We start from the raw sequence: 24,844 nt of genomic DNA on the forward strand, positions 1-24,844 counted from the left end.
GAGGCGGGCTAGCAGAGAGAAGGAAGTTTTTTGATAGAATACGTTGTGGATTTCAGTGGCGACCCCATTTCTGGTGCAGTCTTGCCAAACTCCCCTCGCCTCCAGCGAGCCCGGAGCTCATCCCTGCCCCGCCCTGCCCCGGGACAGCGGCGCCGGGCGGCACCGCCACCTGCCGGCGGCCCGCCGCAACTGCAGCCGGGCGGGCACTGCGGGCACACCGCGGGCCTGTGCCCCGCTGCCCTCCCTGGGAAACACAGCCCGGCACGGCGGGCGGGCTGCTCCACAAGGACACGGACCCACTGTTTAAAGGACATGTATTATGTGCTGCAAGGCCTTGTGAAGCCTCTGAGCTGCAGAGCATCGCACAGAGTACAGACCCAGCTGAACGGGCACAGACCCCACTCAGCTGGCCCTGACCCCACTCGGCGGGCACAGACCCCACTCGGCGGCACTCTGACAACACCAACCATCCCAGCAGAGGCCGATGTGACCCAGCAGAGTGCCAGCCATAACCAGTGTCACACACACAGAGGATGAAATGCTCAGTCCCCAAATCCACGGTGTCTCATGCACGGGCACCTTGTCCCCAGAGAACCTGCACAACAAGCGTTATCACACACTGCTAGGGTTGAGCCAGGCCTAACAGTATAATGGAATAAGTTACTCAAATGTTAGGCAAGCTTGGGATTTAACATAGAAGTTCACAATTATACAAAGCAATTTACAAAATTAAATTTCTTCAGAAATACTAATTTAGCTTCATGACATCCCAGTGAAATATAAATTATTGTATTTATATTATCCAAGACAAAACTTCAGGCAATAATTCTAATATAGCATGTGCTTGACTGCAAGTCCTCTAAGGATGTTTACCAATGTCCTCCTTGGTTTCATCCTTCCTCTTCTACTTCTGGTCTTTATACTGAAAAAAAAAAAGAATTTTTTTTGTGGGAAAGGGCACATAACTATGTAAAAGTTCATACCAACAAGGATTTACAACTCTTCTTCATGATCCACATAAATTTATGTCCATTTTCTTTAAGTTAGATTGAAATTTGGTAGGCTTTCCCTTTGCAGTATAAAACAATAAATCAGGCACAGTTATTGACTAGATTGTACCTGCTGGGATTTGGTTACTGCTAAAATATCATAATCTGGGACTAATCTGTGTTTGCTCCTGTAACAATTCTCATTTGGCTCTCATGGACTGCCAGAGAGAAGGACTTAACAGTCACTTAGTAAATTAAATCACAGATATTTAGAGAGAAAGTTGAACTTTTGACTTGTTTCTTTATGCACCGTGTTAAGGTATCACACTCCCCAGCCAGACTGAAATCCCAGGAAGCACACGTAGTCACAGACTCTCAGCTGTCTGATGGAAACCATTCTCATTCTTTCATCTGAGAAACAGTCTGACAGCCCAGGGGCAGACCCACTGGGTGACAACTGTGCACTGGGGGCCCAGCACCACAGCTTGGCCACTGTGTGGTCTATCCCTGATCTCTGCAGACATGGGCAAGGTCCAAGGAAAAGCAACAGTAGTTCTGGAAGTTCATGTAAATTGTCTGAGGATAGATGCTGTTAGGAAAGCAGATGATGCATAGCAAGATGTGGCTTGCAAAATGCTGTATTTTAATTTTTTCTCCTACAACAGTGATACTAGCCACCACTGCTGATAATTAATAGAATTCTACATGGAGACAAAGACTTACACAGTGACCAACCTAAATTGTTATTGGTTCTGAAAAAAACCCACTATTAGTTTATGCTGACTAAGAGAATTTTCAAACAAAAACTGTCAATCACAGATCCCTCCTGGCTGGGTATTTCCTTTCACCCAGACACTTCAAAATCCAGGACAACAATTTGCTACTCAGAACTTGCTTTCCAATGTTTTCTTCTTTGTTCTGAAACCAAAATGCAGACAATCCCAAGCACTTACTTTATTCATCACCCAGTCAGCATCTTCAATGGCTCTTTTAATGATCTGCTGGATTCGCACAGGATCATCTTCATCAGCGTGGACTTTGAAACTCTGCAACATTCCAAGTGTCATTGACTTGTCAACACAACAGTTGTCAAAATAAAGATAGCATTGAAATCTCAGAAAAATATTTCTTGCAAATGAATGGATGGTCTAAAAAGGTAAAACTACACATTGTAACACCTGGCCATATGGAATTTTATGTTAAGTATTCTACTCCTTTCATACATCAACAACAAAAACCCCAGAGAGCTTCAATTCAGAACAACTGAAATCGCCTGGTATGTTAAAACTAGAAAGAGGACAACAAGTATGATCAAAGGCATGAAATTACTTCCATATGAAGCATAGAATATGAACAGTCAGATGAGATTTACCCGGGGGGGGGGGGGGTATATAAATGACTGACATGCAACCAGTAGGTTCTACCATAAAATATGTGTTTATGGAGTAAGTAATGACTGTTCACTCTCTTGACTAGCAGAATTAGAGATGAAAGCCAAGAAGAATAGGTTTCAGACTCAAAGCAAACAGAAAGAATCGGTCCTGCACTCGCTCCCACTATAACCCTTAGATGCACTAAGGTCCCAGGCTGCAGGAGAGCCGCTGTTGTTGGCTCAGCGGCAGAGGAGCCGCGGTACGCACCTGGCGGATGGCGTGTCGGTAGTGCTGCTGGATGTGCCCGGGGGGCAGGCGGCGGCAGCAGCGCAGCAGGTACCGGTACAGCTGCACCGAGCTGCGCACCAGCTCCGCCTCCGGCAGCGGGGACATGGCCGGGCCCGCGGCTCTGCAACACACAGAGAACCGAGCACAACACCGTGAGTGTGACCGACAGCACGGAACAGGCCCGGCAGAAACTTTAGAATAAACCCCAACATGAAATGAATGAGAACTTGCTGAGGTTACGGACAGACGCGGGCTGGCTGTCACTGCTCAAGGGAGCAAAGCACAAAGCGCAGAGCTCACTCCAGAGGATCGCTCCAGACTGCCAGTGTGACTTTCGGTGAGTGCCCAAACCTGTATCACAGCCCACAGCCAGGATCCTTAATGTCCTTCAAACTGCCAGCGCTTTCCCTGAGCATCCCTAGCAGTTCATCCACATGGTGCCTTTTTAGAATGAGGATGCTTATAAAGACTACAAATGGTGCTGGAATTTAACAATATTTCCTATTTTGTCATTCTGTCAAGAATTTCAAGGCTTCAGATGGAAACAACACAGATAAACATAGGAGAAGACAGAAAGAAACATTGTTAGGTTTGAAATTTTACATGTATTGGTAACAGCAACAGGAAAAGAACAAATTTACCAAGTTTCACTTCCATAACTATATTTACATGTCGTAACAGTAAGTCCATCCAAGTCCTATAAAGTGCTAATCAAAGACTGTAAATGCCTTGTCATTTAACAGATGGTTGCCATCTGCAAAGAACTAAATTAACATTTGGAAAAAGGCACTTTTTACATCATTACTCTTAAGAATAGAGATAATAAATAAACAACTGAATAATGAAGTAGGTTCATGCCATTGTTTTAGCACCATTATGATACCTACTCATTATATGAAATAATTTTTTCCTCTTTCGTAAGTAATTTAAGTCCTTTAGCCAAATGTATTTCAGAGTACACCACGACAGCTATTACATGCCTGGGCTGTATATTTGCACAGACTCAATCTTGTTGCAGTGGGGAAAATCTCCTCTCTATGCACCTATAAATGTCCATCATAATGGGATCCAAATACCGCCAAGCTTCAAACATTCCTTTCTTGTTTTCTTCCAATGTTTTTCTCTGTAAAATACCCTTTTCTCTTTGCAGTGAAACCTATGCTGGCCATCAGCTCCATGCATTTTTGGTTGGGATTCATTTCACTTTGGCATTCAAGTTGGGGAGGTGATTACACGTCCAACAGTCAGCTGAGAGATCCCTGATTCCCCTTCAAGCAGCAGAAAGACAAGCAACTCCAAAATGTGACTCCTAACACAGACTGAATCATTCCCTGTCCTTCTCTCCATGAGAGAGAAGTTTTTATCATCCAAAACAGAAAACTGGAATATGTAGTTGGATTCAAATTGATCTGTATCCAAATTTAACTTTACACATGTTTTTTGGGCGTGTATTTGGGCGCATATTCTTGGCTGGTAAGAATTTGTATAATTCCACTGACCCTAAGAACCCAACCCTGCATTTCACATATTCCCACTTAATACAGTGAATCATCCCAAAATTCAATACAGATCCCAAAATACACTTTGGGACCACAGCCAATTTGTGAAGTTGTTTCTAGGCTTTGATGTGTAAACTCATCATATGTCACTGTGCTCTAATTAAACCTAAGGGGTGCAATAGATTTCCTGTCACAAATGCAAAGATCCCTCACGTGCTGGGACTGTCCAGGGCAGCTTGCTCCAGCACACAGAAAAGCAGCTCTGGGAGAGAGGAAGGAACCAGTCATGGAAACATATGGATATGGAAAGATGAAGCTGATCAATGGAATTGAAAACGTTTCACCACAGATAATTAGGAATTTTCCACTGCAGTAATTTTTCATAGGAAAATGATGAGCTGTTGAATTCAAATTGTGTGACAAATACATTTGCACGGATGAATTTTTTTCATCCTTCGCTTTTCATAAATACTGGACTTTCTAAAAGGTTTGAAGATGGAAATCTTCACCGCATCTATTATCAAACTTAAATTCCTATGGGGCTCTCATATTCAAATTAAAAAAACAAACTACCTGAGTTCCAACAGATTCACAGCTCCAAAAATGCTTCAAATGCTGTGATATGGGCAAGTTTCACAGGGAAGTTTATCACAAAAGATCTATGTTTTTCTTAGGATGTAGCTTCATCCATTGAAAACTTCACTGGAAATCTACCACAGCACATGGAAAACTTCATGGCTGTTTTTAAAGTGGCTGTTTAATAATAAATAATCTCATGACCTGCCCATTGTTGAGTTCTAAGATGCTGGTGCCCTGTACAAGCACACCTCAACAGGGACTAGACCTTGACAACAGGTAATGCTACCCTCTGCTCTTGTGCACCCTGATGCACTGGGGAATCTGCACAGCCTCTACTGTGATGTGCCCCTTCCTCGGCACAAAGAGGACAATGAAGCACAGTGAGAATCTGCACTGTTGCCTTTTGTTCTGAAAACATCTCCCCTCGAATCCCACAAATGTTACCAATTTTATCTGCCACGCAAAAACACTCAACCTCATAAAATCTGGCTATAATCCTGACTAATAATGTAAATCTCCCTCTGATAACTTAAATATCGTGCACAGCACAACAAACAAACTATGTACACCAAGAACTGTTGAGTCAGAAATAAAATAATCCGCTAATTGTGCTTTTCTGGAATGGATGACTGTATAATGTCCTAATCAGAAGGCTGAAATCACATTTGCATTTAGATAAAGCCCTGTTCACAAAGAGACAAGTATAAAAGGAGACACTGAGACTATTGTGGCATTTCTCTGCATTGCATAATCATTTATATTCCTGATAATGATATTCAGATAGTGAAGCAAAGGCTGACTAAAGCCAATTAATCTTCACTCTGCATTAGCAGGTTTGGCAATTGACCCTGTGCACAGCAGAACCCTGATGAAGCTAAGATGACACTATGCCACTGCTTTCAGTTTACTTTTTTCCCTGCTATTGTGAGTGTTTTTCAAGCAAATCCCCACAGTTCAACAGTCATGATCCCAATCCCTCCGAACTAGTTAAACAGCCACCAAAGCTGGGCTCCAGAGACTAGAAGTGTTAATTAAAGGACTGCAAGAGTTACCTGAGCTGTTGCTATTTACAGGTTGGCTCCTCCTTCCTGCTCAGCCCTCTCTTTCCCCAGTATACAGGCTAGAGATGTGTTTTACTACTTTAAAGTATTACACCCTCAGAAGTCTTAACTCAGGAATTTATGATTCCCCATCCTTGTCAAACTTCACGATCTCAGGAAAAATAAGAATGCCAAAATAACAAAGAAATTTGAAGCCTTGTGAAACCTCTTTAACCACAAAACATCTTAGTTCATGTTGTGACATCAGTCCAGGAAGGCACCCAAGTGAACTGCTGCTACCCAGAAGGTTCTTCCTCTTTGCTCACATCTGTCCTCCCTTGCAGGTTTCCCAGATTCAGGTCTGTGAGTCCAGCCCCACGTGCCTGCAGCAGGGGCAGAACTCCCCCCTGTGGGCCACAGCTGCCCTCCCTGCTCATGGCACTGTCACACCTCCCCTCAGTCCCCAGTGGGTCACGGGAGCGCCTGGCACGTCCAGGGCAGCGTGAGGGGCTCTGCTGCCCCAGGCAAAGCAGCCAAGGTCTGTCTGTCCATGCGTCCCTGCCTGCTCACAGCACTGAGAGGCTCAGAGGGCTTGGCAGCCCCAGCTCCCTGCAGCCCCAGCCCTGCTGTGTGGGTGAGCACGGACAATGCTGCAGTCACTTCCAGCAGCCACGTCTCGCTGGCTCTCATTGAGATCCTGGCTCTGATGTGATCGCTTCTGACGAGCCGGGGCCGGGCATTGTTGGGGTTTTGTCCTTTCTAAACACGAGCTGCAGAGTGCCCTTGCATGAGTGATGGCAGCCAGGCCTGTTCACTTCTATTTCTGCTCCTCTGCCCTTTATGCTTTGATTGATGCACGAGGCAGAAGCAATGTCAGGTGGCTCTGCAGAACAATTTGGGGGGCACAGCCCTGCGGTGTAAAGTTTGCTTTACACAGTATTTGTAGAGCACATGAAGACTTAAGAACTGGAAAATGACAGATCCTGAAGATGTCTTTGTTGACAAGGAATCACCACTGCTTGGACACCCTTCATGCAGTTCTACAGCATCAGGACCCGGCCTAATGCTATTCAACAATGTCACCAGTTTAAAAATATAAAACATAATAAATTATAATATAAATACAAAATATAGAATTGTAATTGATAAAACTTGAGAATGACAGAGAGGGCTAGAGCTGGGCATAATGGCTACTTGTATAAATTAACCAAAGCCACAGGGCAGATGTCTTACCTTACACTCTGGTTTGGTATCACACAGCACAGACATGCAATACTGCAAATAAAACACTCAGGCTTTTGCAATCCTATACCAATGAGGAAACATGCTGCCCATGCTGAGGCCAGATTACCTTGTTCTGTATAATTAATAAGCATGATCAGACTAATTAGAGTAACATTCTTTGGTGCATACTCACTAGTGAGGACAGGAACCTTCCTGGTTTAGGTGCAATTCAAACTTCTCCACTTTTTCTCCTGAAAATTATTCTCCTGGCTTAAAGGAAATTCTGAAAGGCACAAGTTCAAAAGAACTTTTTCTTCTCAGCTCTGAATTGCTCAGTTCAACTGAACAAAATTAATTTTGTTCACAGTGGCCAAATCTGTACATATTTACCTCTGGGATCGTGCTTGAATAAGAATTATCAACTTTAAGCCAAAACCGCCTGTTCATTCCTTTCTTGTAAATATTGTATTTTGAAACGATCCAGTGCTTAGTTCCATTTCAGCAATTGTGATTCTCCCAACTACTTCATGTCAGTTAGTGCAACAGCTTTCTGGCTGAGGTTGTATCACCTTCTGAAACATCCAACTGGGCACCAAATAAGCTGCCACAACTGTTCTTGACAGACAGACACCCAGCTGGCAGCATAAGGCATGGAAGTGCCTTTGAAGGGCAAAACCATGCTGTCAGATTAATGACCACATTAACTCTATGGACTATGGCTCAGACAAGCATGGGAAGAATAGTAAGTCTTACATAAGGTTTTTTAGTGGCTTCTCACTATTCAGGAAGGACTGAAATTGGTTAAAGTTTATTTTACCATTATTCTTTAACACATGCTTACTTTGCTCATGCAATTCAACTTTATAATTTTTTCAAGGAAAAGTCAAGACACAAATCAAGGAGCTGTCAGTGCAGAAAGAGCTCATAGGAAAGTACAAGAATTGCAAACATCCCACTCAGCTTACAAGGGAATAAACCCTGTGCAGTGTGACCTCTCCTTTTCCTGCTCCCCCAGCACATCCCTTCCAGCCCTGGCTGTGCACATAATCCCTGGATGGTGACAATGGGGCTTGTGCCCTGCCCAGGGATTGACACCTCATCCTGGAGTTGTCCTTCCCAGCTCACATTATCCTTCACTGCAGTGTCAGGAACAACTCAATGTCTATTATTCCAAATCCACACCTGCTGAAATTTAGCATCTGCCAATCCTTCACTCTCAATCACAGCAATAATCTGAGCCAACCCCTTTCCTGGCATAAGCCCTGTCTGTGGTGGAATTAAACCACGGATGAATTTGACCCACCACATCCTGAGCAGAATCCACATTCCTGGAGCAGTGTTTACAAGCAGCAGTATTACAGGACATGTAAGTCTGGGAGCCTTTAGCCTCTTAGGGGGATTGGCCCAGCTCACTAATCAGGGATTGTTTCCATACCAACAGCTAATCAGGGGCAGATCCTGCCATGTCTTCGGGACACTTCTGAGCTCTTAAAGCCACAGCTCAAGTTTCCCCCAAAACTTCACTGTCATTCTCCAAGGCCTAGTCTAGCTCAAAGGCAATCTAACGAAAAGGAAGGTATGGGCAGTGAGAAGCTCTCACAAGTACAGACATCCCCCAGAACCCCACAGGACATTTGCTCTCGGTGGTACAGGGATTGCTCTTCACTGATTACGCACAACACACCACCTCTATTGAGTAACCACACTAATTTAGAGCGCTACTGAGTAACTGCACTAATTTAGAGCTCTGGCAGAGATGAAGGGGGTGAGAGAGAACTCTTTTCCCTTTGCATTTATCAATACTCATCTGAGTGAACGAGCATGGCAGGACAATTCTGAGTGGCAAAAGCATTTGATGGAAATGGAGCTGCCTTAGGTTTCACCCATGATTCTGGTCTGCTTACATTTGGTGAAACCTCAGGAAAAGGGGGATAAAAGCTTTGGTTCAATCGAAGTCCTGGTGGTAACCTCCAGCGCTAATAATTAACTCAATTATGCTGAATTAATTTGATATAATTATTGGTGATGAAGCAAAGACAGCGACCCAGAGAAACTTTGAGAGACAGGAAGAACAGAAGTCCTAACAATACAAAATACCCTATTAATAGCATATTTTTTCCCTCCAAACTGAGTCAAAGACACAAAATGAGTTCATTACAGTCATCTGGCTTCACTCAACCCTCCAAATTACCCCCGTACCCAGACAAATAGCTGTGAAATCCAGCAAGTGCACTAGAATTACAGCAGGCCCTGACGAATTTGACATAGCACTCAGCACAAGTGTCTGTCCCCATCCAATTACCTAAACAATGAAGATTTAATAATACATTTAAGAGATCCACAATGATTCTCCTTTAACTGAAGATGTTAATTAGGAACACTTTTCTGTTGTACTGTTGTCAGTTGGGTGTTTTTTTTGAGGAACAATCTGGAGGATGCTGCTTATGGAGTCTTTTCATTTGATCTGCAGTTTTTATCGAGTATTTTCAGACTTATTCAGTTCAAAACAAACAAATCCCAGCTATAAAAACCAAACATCTACCTTTTTCCTCCCCCATTTAATATTTCTGTGATTTGCTTTGAGAGTATTACAGAAATGCCTTCCCTGCTATGACAATACACACATTTTTACTGAGGATTTTTTAATGCTTATGTGTTTAAAAAGAACAGAAAATGTCAGTGGAAGCAAAAATCAGATGTGGTTAAGTCTTGGGAGGTGGGTTAAATGACAATGAAATCCAAAGAATTCTATGCCAATTATTGCTGGAAGCAGCACCAGAACGTCTCAGGAGTGTGCCCAGCTGCCTCAGCCTGCAGGAAGCACCCCTGGCCTGTTTCAGGGTCAGACAAAGCCTTCAGCACCCGAGCCCCCCCAGGGCAGAGCACCCTGGCAGGACACAGCCCCAGGGCTGTCCCTGTCCCTGTGCACCCCAGCAGGACACAGCCACCGATGTAGCACCACGGATAGTCCCTGCCTGTTGCAAGCAATTTAACACCCGCAGCATCACTATATTTAACGTTTTACAGTCCTGCAGGACCAGTGACATCCACCCAAGGAGACCTGGGTGCCTTTGCTCTCTGGCTTCAGCCTGAAATGCTGCTTGACTTACCCCTGTCACAATGCTGTAAATACACAAGTTTCCAAGCTTCTACTGCATTTTTATTATCCTTGGTGACAAGAATAAAAATATTACCTCTATCATCACCAATTGCTTCTGAGGAGAGATTCCTAGTGCTTCGATGTAAGAAATGAATAATATTTTTCCAATTTGCTAAGTAGGTGCTGCTCACACGCCCCCAGATCACTTCCTCCCTGAGTTCTGCTGGTTCTCAAACACAGCTGATCTTTCAGAACTCGATTTAATTGCCACCAGGCTCTGATCAGACTCATCAGTTCAAAGCAAGCTCCATTACATCCATAATTTATGTATTTGATTTCAACAGATCCTTTTGTGCCCAATAGTAAGGGGGCAAAAAGTGTTTTCCATGGGGAAAATGCTAATGTTTTCTTAAAAACAAGTTTAAAAAAATATTATTTCTGTAGAGACACCACATTTTAAAGTGGCGTGAGGGATTTTTCAAAGGCTCCAACACTTATCTGGACAGTCACTGAAATTTTGTCTATGCCTCTTTCCTACAATCTCTTTCATTTAGAGAGCTGTTGTTGCTGCACGGGGACGCATCCTGGGGAAGGGCAGGCACAGGCTGGAGAGAAGCACAGCTCCCCCTACTTCAGCCAGCACACAGGAACGAGCTGCGGGCTCAGCCAGCCCAAACGCACCTCGTACCCATCTGACACACAGGGGTGTGTGCGAAAGCCAGGAGCTCGGCAGCCCCTCCCTGCCAGCACCCCGCCTCCCCCAGAACTCCCTCTGCCCACCCCAGCCCTGCTCTGCCGTCACAGCCTTCATTTTCCCTTTCATGGATTTTTGCTTGAAAAAGCATCACTGCCTCGATTGTCTATTTTCAGCCTGTATTTAAGAAAACCCTTTGGTTCCATTTGTAGCCACATCCTGTCTCAGCCTCCCCCTCTTTTTGTTCCTAAATATAAGGCTGATGCAATTTGATGTGACATGACAAAATAGCACATTTGCATTGGCAGAAACTTTCTCTCAGCAGCAGTAATTAAAGGGAGTAGATGAGACATTGCTGAAATTGGTGTTTATTTAGCCTGGAAATAAAAGGCTTCAAGATGTCTTGAGAGGGATGTTCAAGTGTGTCACGACCATGAAACTCATCAATGAGTGCCGCCTTCTACAGGCTTCCTTTCTGACAAAGAAATGGTCACTCAAACAATGTTATTGATTTAAAGAGAGTAAAAACAGAAATCAGATTTTGTACACCATATTCCTAACCAGTGAAAATTATTTCATGTGTTTCTTGGGATTATAAATAGTACCAGGGCACTTGTGGTTCCACGTAAGACAAGGCCAGTCAATCTCTAACTTTAGAGCAAAGGCTCTCTAAACATGAGAGGAAAACCAAGATCTCATTGACCACATTAAGAATTAGGCACTTAAATATCTGAATTTTTGATCTGAGATGAAACAGCAGAGGACAGGTACTCACCTTCACTTACAACACAGACTTTTATTAATTCTCAAAGACAGAAATCCAGGAACAGCAGCCTGAATCCTGTAAGTTCAACAGGATTCACATTACAGATTAAAATTAATCTACAAAACTCATGAAATAATTTACTATGTCCAGTTTTGCTGAACAGATGCATAGCAAACACCCAACGGGGTCAGGTAATGTCAGCTTTCTGTACTCTGTTCCATTATTGATGACAGCAGTAGAACAAAGTAGTGGAAGAAGAGCGATATTTAGAAGTTGTGGGGGTTTTCTTGATATTGAGAAGTAAATTTAGTTTACTTAATCCATATGAAGAATTCAGGGAAAGGTCTGGTAGTTGTTCCACAGGCCACAGGATTTAGTAGACATAATATGGTTTCAAGGGAAACTTCCTGCTCAGGAGCATCTTCCCTCTCCTTGTGCACACAAGGCTATTCTTTCAAACCCATCTGTGATCAGCTCAAAACCGGCAGCCCACGTTTTGAGCAGGCTCGTTTCCATCCTAACACAGATGGCACCAAGAACAGGGCAGGCCAGAAAAAAATCAGTTTGCATATTATGCTTCAGTTTTTATGGGTCAGATTACCATTCAAAGCCATCAAAATGGCAACCCATATGTGATGTGTCTGCCATCAGAACTGAAGTGATACACCATCAAAATCTTACAGGGCTGATTAGACAGCATTTGATTAACCACTGACTAAACTCTGATATTTAAAAGTAAAGACAGTTTCCTTCCCAAGAATTTTTTCACTCTGACAGACCAATAAAATTGCTTTGGTGAGTCAATAAGGAAAAGCCATTTTGCCATCTTCATCCCTGAACAACTGCATCAGCACGGCTCTCTTGGCAGAAGGGAGCTCAGCTTCTATGCCAAATATTCGCTTCCTCCGTGAGCCAGGTGCAGATGTTGGCTATGTCATCTGTTCCAACTTCTTTGTTCTACAAGCCAGAAAATTGTTCCCACAGCTTTGGGGAGAAAACGGGGATCTGAAGAGCTCTTTGCATGCTTTCATTGATGGAAGAACATCAGATGTTTTAAAGAAACTCTCTCAGAAATAAGAAACGTGTCATTCCCCCACTTGTGACAATTAACCCACAGAAAGCCGTGCCCTATGGATCCCAAAGGGATGCTACAACAAGGTCAAAGCCATGGCATTCTGTTCCCAGCCTCCTCCACATCCTCTGCCTTCCTGCAGTGCCAGCTACAGCCCATGCCCTGCTCTAGGGAGGGCATTGTCCCAGATGCTCCAAAGACTCTGCTGCCACAGGGACAGGGTTTAAAGTGGGCAGGCCTCTTCTGGGAGAAGTCTATTGAATAGTAAAGGGTATTGGAAATGTCCGACTATGTTACCAGGCACCTGGAACTCAACTGCCATGCTAATGGCCAGGGCCACCACCCTGTTTCACACTGCCAATGAGAACATCCTTCATTTACACTTTTTTTCAGCCCTCTAGCCTCTCTACATGATATTTTGCTCAATGCTGATACTTCAGGTGCATATTCTCAACCAGATACAAGACACACAATGAAAAATTCACTTACAGCATCCACAGCAGAGGAACTTTAATTATCTTCACAGATTAGGCCTGTCCAAGTCCAAAAGTAAGCAAGAGACCTGCAGAGAAGAATCAATTTTCATTATCTGTTTCTCTTCAACTCGCTACTTGAAGTGCCATTAATAAAGAAGTGCTGAGAAGCCCATCCACAGCTCAATTTATCCCTATGGGAGCTTTCACTTTTGTCTGACCAGTTACATCAGACAGGAATGTATGGCTTTAACATGAACAGGCTGTTGCTTTCAGTCATCTACTCTGAAAAGCTTAAAAAAATATACCCTACAAAAAGATTTAAGTAGAGAGAAATTCTAACTGAGGAGAACTGACCCTTCAATATTTCCTGATAAGAGTTACTGGAGGTAAGAAAGCATTTACCTCCTTTAAAGAGGTAAACCTCACACTCAGAACTCTGTACAATGACATAATAATTACTTTACAGTATTCTGCTTACAAAAAACTGCTTTGGACCGAGGCAACAACAGACGGCACACAAGAAACTGCTTTTTCTCAAATACACGACTGTACAGTGAGTAAATCAAAGCAACTCATTCTCTAAAGCCAATTTGTTTATTCAGAACCTCTTCTAAGTTTGTTGAAGTCAAGCAAACAGATTTCTCTGGCTATGCAAAGACATCTGGATCAGGTTTTATCTGAGATCCTGTCACAGAGATTTTCAAAAACTACTTAAAACAAAAGTCCTGGAAGATAACAACGTCAGAGACTCTGAACTGATGTGTTTTGCCTCCCTTTAAAAGACAAGAGTCTTTGAAAAATCTAAGGCAAACTCTCAAGCACATTTACAAACACACGGATCAAAGACAGCTGTTGCCACAGATGATTCTTTTCCCCCCAAGTATTTAATAGTAGCACAACTTGGTGACATATGATGATTGACAACAGCTTGGGATGTTCAAGTTTTGGTATCTAATGTCAGCACTTATATTTGCCCTCTGAAGGCCATATCAAGATACTCACAGGCAGACCTACTGTAATAGGCAATGTGAAACAAGAACCCAGAAGAACAGATTCAACTTTAAAAGCTCATCCTGAGCCCACTGACACTTCCTAGCTCTGGTACAAGAACTAAACACCTTCTTTTCATCCATCACCTGAATTTTCCTTTGTGAGAGCAGAGGACCTCTGATAAAGATCTTGGCTGAGTGCTGCAGAAAACATTGTTAATTAGCACTTAGCAGATACACCTGCAGTTACTATCCCACCAGGACATTCACCACGCCCTTTCAGAAGTGCAGTCCTCCTCTGTTAACTCCTAGCCAATGTAATACCCAGAGAGCAACACAATTAACTTCTCCTTAGGCTGATATTCAAACCAGCAGTTACCTCTATAATTCACTTAGCAGAGCATCAAGCACCTGGGCTCAGAAAGCTTTCCAAACCTACTCAACTACACCCAGCTGAGCTTTGGGAACACAACAAAACAGTAGCTCTGTTTCATTGTTCAGTGATAAACAGTGCTTAAGGTCTAACTTGAATTTCCACTTTGGAAGTGTCTTTTAAAGAAAAGTTCATGTCAAATTTGAGGTTCCTTTGTGCTGCCAAAATGTGTAAGGAGCACTGATGTAAATGTGAATTACACTCTTGACACAGTTACTAACTGGTATAAGTTAGTTAAAGCCAATAATCTCCAACTTGCTGCCCTATTTTTATCTACTAAAAGCCCAGTGCCTTCTTGTGATCCTCCAGTGCAAAGCTGACCTGCACTCAATCCCTTCTGTGCATCAGACTGGTGACAAGATTCCTGCATCTTCATATGCCACCTCCAAACAGCTGCAGCCTGGAACAATGCCTGCATGATAATGCTGATTTTATATAACCTTTAGAAACAGATAATAACATTCTAGTGTGCCTCTAAAACATGTTTGAGAAAAACAGGCTTACTCCATGCACAGACATACTTCCAAGCAAAACTTGGGAGCCCGTGTTCATTCCTTTCTATGAGGGAGCAACAATATTGCTGTTCAATTTCTTATTTATCCTGTATCGTACATGCTCGCCATATCCAAAAGGAATAAAGAAATGTGATGTGTAAAGTCTTTACACTTTAATAAAGTGATTGGTAATAATGTACTGAAGGTAAACAGCTATAAATCTGCTGTTTCTAGCATGCTAAAACGTATTTATCCGTTTGTCTTTACGGAAATTTGTTTCAGAGGGCAAAGATCAAAGCCACACACACATTATTTTTCAGAGGGCTGCCAATGTTTGTTCATGGAATGATGAATCCCATTTATTGCGTTACAGCCCTGTCTCTGTAAGCCACAACTCTGCTTCCCACTGGTGTGAGAACAGGACCAGGAGCAGAATCAACTGCCCTGCTCACACCTCTCCTCCCTAGCACAAACTGGTCAGCTTCTACTGAGAGAAACATTTCCATAACAGTCTGACCAGACTTCTCCCTCGTTTGTTTGCAATGAAAGAGTTAATATCTGTGACCCAAATATGGAGACCCATTTTAAACTTGCTGAAAATTGCTTTTTAATCCTAGCTCTCGAGGATTTCCTTTGAAACCATCTGCCATGCACGCTGGGTACTCTTTCCCTGTATATATGCAGGATTACTATAATATGGATTCTTTTGTGTAACTTAATACATTTCAGCATATTAAAAAATTAGTTGAAATTTCCATTCTTTTCTGATTTCAAGTGCCACAAAAATGACTGTACAAGTCAAAACCACTGACAAAGCCAGCATCCATATTTATCTTATTTACTGCAGTATTTACCTTGCAATTCTAATATTTAGTCAGTCTGACGTTGGCTGGGTTTAAGGAATAGTTTTGAGTTATTAATATAACTAACGCACATGCTTCAAATCAAGTTCAAGAATTTTGCTGGATAGAAATGGATTTAATCATGTGCTTTACCATGCTTAAATTTCTTGTGCTTACTTTCAAGTCTGGAAGACCAAACATCATAATTATTAGAGATCAGAAAATATTTCCTGATATTATTTCAAATCTATTGCCCAGCTTTTTCTATTTTCTTGCTACAAACCTTTATGCAATTTAATTTTTATAGTACATATGCTGAAGAGAAATAAAACCATCACACTTGTAAATAAACTGAATTTTAAGATTGGCACATGCCACTATGTATATTTTAGCAAATATCCAAAACGTAAACCAAAGAAAGTGTATTGCTTACTATCACAATAATCACAGCTAGAGTGATTGAAAATAGCAAACATTCAGCAAGCTAGATTTATAATCAATTTATTGAATCAGCCTATAAAGAAAAAAAAATCTAAATCCCAGCACAATTATCAAGCATCTTCAGAGTGAAATACTTTTTTAAAAATGCAATTTCCCTGCAAATATTCTGAGAATAGAAAATAAGGACAATTATTTGCATGGGTTTAATCACATAATGTGATATTTCAGGAGGCAGACAGCCGACAGCCTGTGAACTTCTTTGTTCCACAAAAACACATCTCAGAGCACCAAACCTGTGCCTGGGCTTCCTGAGCAGCCCTGGGTCCTCGCTCACATGATTCATTTCACAGCCACTCACCCAAGAGCTAATGCAAGCAAGCGGCAATGCAGAATCCCCCTCCAAACCAGAGGGAGGATCCTGTTCCCTTTGATGCCTTTTCCCTAGAAAGGAGTTGTGTTAGATGGGATAAAAATATACAGGATAGATCTACACATGCAGATGTTGGGAGAATATAGAGAGGAAAAAACAAGCAAATCATTTTGTTTCAGCAGTAACAGATGTTGAAGCATCATCCTGCAGACATGTTACTTTTAATACAATACTGCTCATAAAGTGAGGGGGGAGGACAGAATCAATGCCCAATTACCCAGTTTTTTCAGGGTTTCCATTTTAATGAGCTTCCTGGATGATTCTGTCCTTTTAATTTTCCTCTTCTAATAATCCTATCAAATTAGTTTTGTCTAAAACATCAGCAAAAAGAAAATCAGCTGTCTAACAAAATCCTAAAATTGCTGGTAGCAAGTTCTTAAAAATGACACATTATTCATCATTTACTTGTGTATAAATGCAGAGCGATTCCCAAGATCCTACAGCATTGCTGGGATTAGACTTTGAGTGACTGAAAACAGCCTCATGTCCCGACACATCTGCTAATGGCAAACGGATAGAAACAGACTAACAGTGCAATGGCATTTGCAGATAGATCAGTGCTGAAAAAACAACCAAATGCAGAACAAATAGATTAAAGCCACCTTTCTGTGGCTAAGGGAGGGATTAGGGGAAGCCTGGCCTGCATTCCAGCTGCAGACTAACCTGCTTTCCTGCCAGACTGCATCTGCCACTCCCGTTACCAACAGTGGCAGTGACTTCCCACCTGCCACCTGGCCATGCGAGGAGCTGGAGACACCAGGGGTGGCCAAGGAGCCACTGCTGCAGCCAGAGAGCTCACAGAGCTCACATCCCCTGAATCCACCAGGCAGCAGAGCCCAAAACAGCCCTGCACGCCCTCTGCCGTGAACAGTGCCCGGCCTGGCAGCCAAGGACAGGGCAAGCACGAGCAAGAGCTCCAGTGATGGCACCCACAACCTCTGAACAAAAAACGTCAAGACAAACCCCCAACAGCCATAAATGTTTACTGAGCAGCTTCCTTACAACCCACTGGTCCCCCAATACCACAGGAATTAGTGATGCAGAACTAATTGATACAAATCTCCGGAGGGGAGAATTGCTGCTGGTTATCTCAAGATGAGAAATTTAGTCCAGAAGGATAAATTGGACAGACAGCTGAAAAGCTTTAGTTCTCCTGGTAGGAAAGGAATTGATCTGGTAAAGAAAGCCCTTAAAGCGATATTATCATGTCAAAAAAACAGGACTAGGAAAAATATTAAGAGTCTTAAGACAACTGAGAAAACCCTGAAAACTATGTTTGTATGAGTACAGCTAATTATTCCCACCTTCACACAAAAGATGAAAAACTGAAGATGTCAAAATTTTAACATTTCTCCTAGTTAAACTTATGTTATGAATATAATTATGAAACTGCTATAAAAATCCCTGCTCTTCAATTAGTGATTTAATTTTTGCATCTAGTATTTTTACTTATCAATTCCCCTTTCACCAAGCTGAAGAAAAATATAAGTATTCAGATATTCACAGGCATGTCAAAGATTCTATTAATGATCCTGGCAAAAAGTTGTATCAGACTTTTTCTGGATTAATTTTACTGCCCAAACCCTCAATTCCATTAATTACATCAACAATTTTTTTGATAAACAAAATAACAACAGTTCATGTGCATGTCACATACGTCATATGTGCAGCCTGCATTTTTTGCTCCGAAGTGCACATATGCAAGATATACTTTCTTAAAAACATCAGATTTCAATTATGAGGGATTATGAAGCAACAACACAACAATGAATTCTCAAAATGCTCCTGCAACCCCTGGAGCATTGGCTCATCAAGTTGTGGGACTTCAGGACGTGAGCTCTGCGCTGTACTCAGGGACAATGGGATGTCACAGCCCAGCAGCTCATGCCATCCCTGCTGCTGGGCCCAACGCTCTCCTGAGGCTGTCAGGGAACCAAACACCCCAAACTAGCTGAGGGTGGAAAAATCTCAGCAAGAGCTCTCAAACTAACCAAATTCTCCATGTCCAACCAATGCCTCTTTTCTGTCTGACCACAGAGACAGAGCTTCCATCACCGGAACCAGTGACTCCAAAGTTCCATGGAAGGGAAGATTTCCAAAGCTGCCATCTTCCTTGGACAGCAGGTTTGAATTGAGACAGGAACTGAAGTGCATGATGTGACTCAGTTCAGCCTATCCAGGCTGTGGCACACCCCACCAGCTGAGAATCTCTGCTCTCCACAGGGGCCACAGCCACCCTGAACCTTAGACAGGGTAATTCAGAGCACCTCTACTCAACTTGTGGCTTGGCATTGTTTCGCCTACCAGTTTACTCCAGAAACAGTGGATCCTGGAGAACAAGGTCAATCAACATGGGACATACTTAAATAAGCAGCAAACAGCGATGCAACTCTTGGAAAAAACATAAATGTACCATCACACAGAGATTAAAATCATGCATTGCTTTTTGCCTGGAGAGGAGGAAAAGGAAATAGCCTGCTTCTCTCCCCTCTCCAAAACCCATCATTTAGGGATGCTGCTCGCACAAGGACAAGTGCCTTGTGGTGATGCTTTCAATTCTGCACCTTCTAGGGAAGATAACACACTGTGGAACTATTTTAAGAACATCTCATTCACAAAGGTCTCCAATTCCGTCTTCAGAGACAGAGACGATTTTCTTGCTGCTTCAACATCTTTACTGGCTTGACATTTGCTTCAGAGGGAATTCATTTGCTGTTCCAACATCAGAATGGAGCAAGAGCAGCTGCCAGGAGAGGGATAAAAGGAAACACTGTCGACAAAGAGCAGCAGGGTCATTTCTGGTGCAAAGAAATATAGAACAGAGAGAACCACAGAACTGACACTTTCTCCAGAAAGCAGCAGGGGATAAAGATGTCCCCTCTGCCTCCTGCAACTGGTGTTTGGGAAGGGACTAAACAATCAGGCTTAAGTTTGTAAATGACTAATTATTACAAACCAACTGTAAGCCCCTGAGCATTCCCAGGTAAAGCCAAGTTCATGCTTAAATGCTGCAGTCAGCAAAGAACTCAGCAAGTCCTTCAGAACTCTCAAAAGAAAACACTTGTGGCTAGAAAGCTCTGCAGAGCACAAGCTCAGTGTTTAGGAGGTGACATTTTTGGGATGATTTCAAGCTGCAGTGCCAATCTTGACCATCATGTCTGTAGATGGAGCACAGTGGACAGACTTGGGGCAGGGCTGTGACCCCACCACAAAAAACTGCTCAGCAAGAGCCAGAGGGGCTGATGGGCCAGGGAGGCAACAGAGGTACCTGCAGAGTCTGATATCCAACATCAGGGAGAAGCTCAGTCTTGGATGACACCATCTGTCACTCACACCAGCTGTCCCCTACCCCATCCCAGGCACATCATGCTGCCCTGCTGCAGGAAGCACCATCCCATCATTTCACTGCTGTCCAAGGCAGTGCCACATTCCCCAGTGCTGCTCCAAAGAGTCACCCTGCCTGTTGGCCTGACTGCCAGCCTCATCAGGGGTCACCTGCTCGGTTGGATCACTCCATTCTTTTCCCTCTATCTTATTAAAATGTTGCCCTGAGTAGGGCAAGGATTTGTCTCTCATTCACAAGACAAGCAGATCCTGCCCTCCTCCTAGATGAAGGAATATTGCCATCCTTTCAAAAGTTAGGAGAAACAAAGCTACAAAACCAAACGCTACCAAAGCTAAACCAAAATATTCCTTCCCCTGCTCCTCTCTGAATTTTATTAATGGAGGAATTTATTATTTTCCAGTTTAACAGATAAAAGGTTTTAAAGACAAAAACTCTGGAAAATTATTCCTTGCAAAGAAAAGTTCTAATGTACTTGATTAACAGCAATTTTAATCCCATGATATTTCGTGTATATGCTTATTCTGTTGCACGTTAGGATCACAGTTTATTTGGAGCGTGGTATTTATCTGACTAACCAAACCTGCTCAGATTCACAGGCATGAGCACCACGTTTCTGACACCTTAAGGGCTCCAGCATCAGGATTTATGAATTAAATATTTCCAGGGTGTTATAGAACACTGAGGACTGTATCTGCAGTGTTACATCAGGGTATGTGTGGGCTTGTCAAACACCCACATGATAAATTATCAATAGTGCAGCTCAGAGCACCCCTTTTGAGGATCAGAGACAAATCTGTGCATTTTATTATGCTTTGTTCCGCTTAATGTTATTTATTTCTGCATTAAAGGTTCACAAAACCCCTACATGCCTAAATGCTGAAGGATACTCATACACAACACACGATCAAAAGACTTATTCTAATATTTCAAGTCCTGTTTTCACAGTTAGGTCATGTGGGATAAGAAAAAAATGCTGACAAGTTATGTCTGGAACTGGACAATTACATTTTATATTGTTCAAGATGATACAATCTTTTGTGTAGAATTTTAAGGTTAAAACACTGCTGAGGAGCATTAAAGAAACAGGACTAGCTGATTACAAAGTGTCTACCATCCCTTGCCTGTATGCAGAGCACTGTCAAGGAGATTATACCCCTGCAAACCAAGTGTCAAATCCCAGAGGAAAATAAATCTCTCAAGAGTTGAAGCTGTGGATTTTAAAAAATGAACAAGTGTGAGCCCAGTGTTTCTGACGCACAGTACTGACTTCTACACGCAGTAACAGACCTCTGCTGAGGATACAAAGGGTCTATTAGGTGAGCACTTTGCAAGTTTCGTGTTTTCTTTACTACTCTTCTGTTTTTTCCTTACACATACTTCCCTATGAATCAACTTGACCTTGTCCTCCTTAACCTTCAGAGCATGAGCAGCCTAAAAGCAGTTGAAGGGAGAGCTGTTAAGTTTCAGAGTGTGACAGAGGCCAGGGACACCAGCTGAAGCGTTTGTGAACGCAGTGTGCAAGGCAGATACACTGGGCAGGGTGGGCCACCCAGCGTGGCACCTGACAGAACTCCATCTGGGCACCAAGATAAGTTCATCCCTCACCAGGCCTCACCTCACTGAGCGGGGCTGGTGCAGCTGCCAAGGGCAAACAGAACAACGTGGCTGCAGCATTCTGAAATCAATACAGTGGGTCCCAGATTTTACCAACACTTCACAGATGGAAGCTGGGGAGTGCAGTTTGGAGTGATCTGGTCAAGGACTGTCAGGAAACACGTGCCAGTGCCAGGACTGCAAACCCTGCACTGCTGATGCTGAGAATCCACCAGCATGACAGCATCTAACGACACTTTCAGGGTACTTCTAAAGCAAGACACTTCTTTACCCAGTAAAGTACCTGACTGAACAAACAGTTAAGGTGACACTGTGTGCTCAGACTTGAATAATGGCACTGAGACACTGACCTGCAAATACTCTGAGAACCCAGCTTCCCATACAAGGATTATTAGGCCACTGCTCCCTTTTACTACTTGAAAAGGTTTTGCAGAAGAGAAAAGTCCATAATGAAAACGTGTGGGAGAGTTTTAAACGCCTTCCAGTCCTGCCAACACAGCCCTATGCCCTTTTGTACCCCTTCTTTCCTTCTCCCCCACACCACACCCCCAGAGCCTGAGGGGAAGCAGAAACCAGGAGAATCCTTGGGGTGCGTTGTGTTCAGACCCAGCTTGTTATCAGCTCCCACAGAAACATCAACCAGCTACAAATGTGAGTGCTAAATAAGTATTCTGTCTCCTCTTCCAAGAGGTGATATAAAATGGCTGTAAATCAAAATTTGCTTGTTTTTTTTTTTCTTAAGTGCAGTCTCTGTTTTTAAAACGGTGACATGACAGCAAAACTCTGATATAATTCCAGACTGGACTATTAGTAACCGTATTTCCAAATGCAACAGGGATAGGTTTAAGGAGCCCATCTTCAGTCCTGCAAGACTTTTCTTGATTATATTCTTGTAAAGCAGGCAAAAATTACCAAACCCCATTGTTATAAAGTATCCCCAAGGTATCAAACCCATTCTTGCAAATATTTTGCACTGAGGTTTTGGGAATCACAACAGACTGTCACATTTATATTCTCTCTTCCTCCCACTGCACAGGAACCCGATGCTGTCCAGTTTTCAGAGACAAACAGAAAGGACAGGGGACAGGACTGCACCTTCGGGGACCTGCTGGTAACACCTCAGCACTGCGTCTGTCCTGGCACAGCTCTGCTGGGCTCTTTTCTGCCAGGACAGGAGCCGGGAGCAGCGAAGGAGAGGCTGTCAGCTCGCTCCCAGCACAGCACCAGCAGATCTCCCCTCAGTCCCTGACTGCCTCTGAACAGCTCCGTTCAGTTACCTGAAGGAACGTCTTTATCACCCTCACGGTAATTTAACTCTACCACTATGGGAAAGGCTCCAGTAAGCTGGGAGAGTTTTTCTGAGGTAAAACTATTAATCAGATATGATTAATATTCACATGAGAAAATGGAAGGTGTTAAAACTGTCGAGTTTTTACCCACCCCTGTGTTTTAGGGAACACTGATGCCTTACACAAAGATACTGCAGTCCCCAGGCATGCAGATTCATAACGTGAGGGAACTAGAACAACAACCAAAGAATATTTCGGTCCTGGTTAACACGTACCTCGCAGTGTGAACACCCTGAGCGTGTTCTGAGCACACTGAAGGGAGCCTCGCAGGAACTGCCTCGGGCAATGGGCCACGGCCTCGCTGCTGGGAGCATCTACACCCTCATTAGCGCTTTATTCCCTGTCCTGCCAAGGGGAGCTCACGCGCGCCGTGACAAGGTGCCACCAGCTGCTGCCACAGCACAGGGGCCTCGTTGCCCGCCCCGCATTCGCCGCTCTCCGGTCCTTAGAGACTCGAAAAACAGGCCCAAAGCCCCACAGACCCTCACACCCTTCGCGGGCAGCCCCCGTCGGCCCCCGTGCTGCGGGACCGGCCCCGGCGGGACGGAGCAGGCTCGGCCCGCAGCCAGCGGGACCTGAGGGCACCGTAACCCGGGCGGGAGCAGAAAGGGCACAGAGGAGCCGCTGGCGGGCACCGGGACGGGGCAGTCGCAGGGCACCAGGCCGGCGGGACCCGGCAGGACCCGCAGCCCGCCCTCACAGCGGCTCGCGCCCCGCTTCCCGCCGCCCCCTCAGCGCCCACAGTGACCCCGCGCGCGCCGCGTCCTCACCTCAACCCGCCCCGGGCCGCTATTGGCCCCGTCCACCGCCCGTCAACAGAACTCCTCCGCCCATTGGCCGCTTGCCGCCTGTGGGCGGGCGCAACGGCCGCTTCCTCATCCGTCACGCGGCGCCGTGCTCCGTGATTTGTGGAGCGGCGGCTCCTTCACCGCCCACCGGCTCCGACCACTGGTGAGGAAAGCCGTCGGTCTCGCCGCCTCCCCGCCTCCCAGTGCCATTGGCCCAGTAACCTCTTTTCTGGCTTTCGTTCCTCTTCATTGGCTAATTGGATTGGATGGGCAGCTGCGATTGGGCGAAAAGCGGGTCCCGGAGGCGGGACTTGGCTCAGGAGCAGAGTCCATTGGCCGGCGGCCCGCTGTGAGTGGCAGGAAGGTGAGGGAGGCGGGGCCGCCCGGGGTGAGGGTTGTGTGAGGTGAGGGAATCTCGCGGGGTCTCGGCGGCTCCGGGCGCGGCGGCGCGCGGTGATTGGCCGGCGGGGTCACGGGGGCGGGGCCGCGCCGTGGGGGGGGCTCTGCACGGCCGCGCGCGGTGGGCGGGGCGCGCCGGGCGCCGCGCGGTGATTGGTCGGGGGCGGCTCTCGCGCAGCCCAGCGGGCCGGGCGCGATTGGCTGCGGGCGGCGTCGGGCGCGCGCCCCGCAGGGGGGGGGGAGCGCGTGCCCGCGGCGCGGCGCGGGGCGGCGGGACCAGGTGAGAGCGGGGCCGGGGCCGGGGCCGGGGCCGGGCGGGGCGGGGACCCGGGGCCGCCCCCAGACCCTCCCGCCGCCCGCACCGCGGGCCCCCTGCCCTCCACCCCCGGCCCGACCACCCCCGGCCCGGCCGGCCCCGCCCCGCCGCGGGTCGCGCTGTCAGGGGCCGCTGGGTCCTGCCCCGCGCCCCCTCCCCGGCCCCGCGCCGCCCCGTCATTCATTCGCCACTTTTCCCCCTCCTTCGCCCCCGCCGCGATCCCTGTCCTGCCCCGGCCCTTCCCTTCCTCTTTCTGTTTTTATCTTCTTTTAGCCCCCTCTCCTCGCCCTGCGCCCCCCCTTC

General features: G+C 45.0%; 2 protein-coding genes across 6 annotated transcripts in view; one reads left to right on the plus strand and one right to left on the minus strand.

The window, feature by feature from the left end:
* Positions 1 to 669: 669 nt before the first annotated feature.
* On the minus strand, positions 670 to 23,833 carry LYRM9 (LYR motif containing 9). 4 transcript variants are annotated; one of them, XM_058037699.1, is made up of 6 exons: positions 23,809 to 23,833; positions 13,114 to 13,186; positions 11,562 to 11,627; positions 2,630 to 2,771; positions 1,943 to 2,035; positions 670 to 922 (listed from the first exon to the last, which is right to left on the minus strand). In XM_058037699.1, exons 4-6 carry the CDS (start codon positions 2,753 to 2,755, stop codon positions 905 to 907), a joined length of 237 nt encoding a protein of 78 aa, XP_057893682.1. In that variant the 5' UTR covers positions 2,756 to 2,771; positions 11,562 to 11,627; positions 13,114 to 13,186; positions 23,809 to 23,833; the 3' UTR covers positions 670 to 904. The 4 variants fall into 4 exon arrangements, with proteins under 4 accessions (XP_057893682.1, XP_057893680.1, XP_057893679.1 ...); XM_058037697.1 differs by lacking the exon at positions 23,809 to 23,833 and adding an exon at positions 23,254 to 23,605; XM_058037696.1 differs by lacking the exon at positions 11,562 to 11,627 and having other exon boundaries at positions 23,809 to 23,829.
* Positions 23,834 to 24,460: 627 nt separating this feature from the next.
* NLK (nemo like kinase) overlaps positions 24,461 to 24,844 on the plus strand; it is a 36,037-nt gene continuing 35,653 nt past the window's right edge. For both annotated transcript variants that reach the window (XM_058037752.1, XM_058037753.1), the window contains exon 1: positions 24,461 to 24,505. The gene's annotated coding sequence lies outside the window, so the exon portion shown is untranslated. The remainder of the gene's footprint in view (positions 24,506 to 24,844) is intronic.

This window comes from Melospiza georgiana, chromosome 19 (genome assembly GCF_028018845.1).
Source record: "Melospiza georgiana isolate bMelGeo1 chromosome 19, bMelGeo1.pri, whole genome shotgun sequence".
NCBI lineage: Eukaryota > Metazoa > Chordata > Aves > Passeriformes > Passerellidae > Melospiza > Melospiza georgiana.

What these genes read in the sequence shown, in the direction of transcription:
- LYRM9 (XM_058037696.1), bottom strand. An exon ending in ACCGACACGCCATCCGCCAG is followed by an intron (nt 2,036 to 2,629) that starts GTGCGTACCGCG and finishes GGAATGTTGCAG; the next exon opens with AGTTTCAAAGTCCACGCTGA.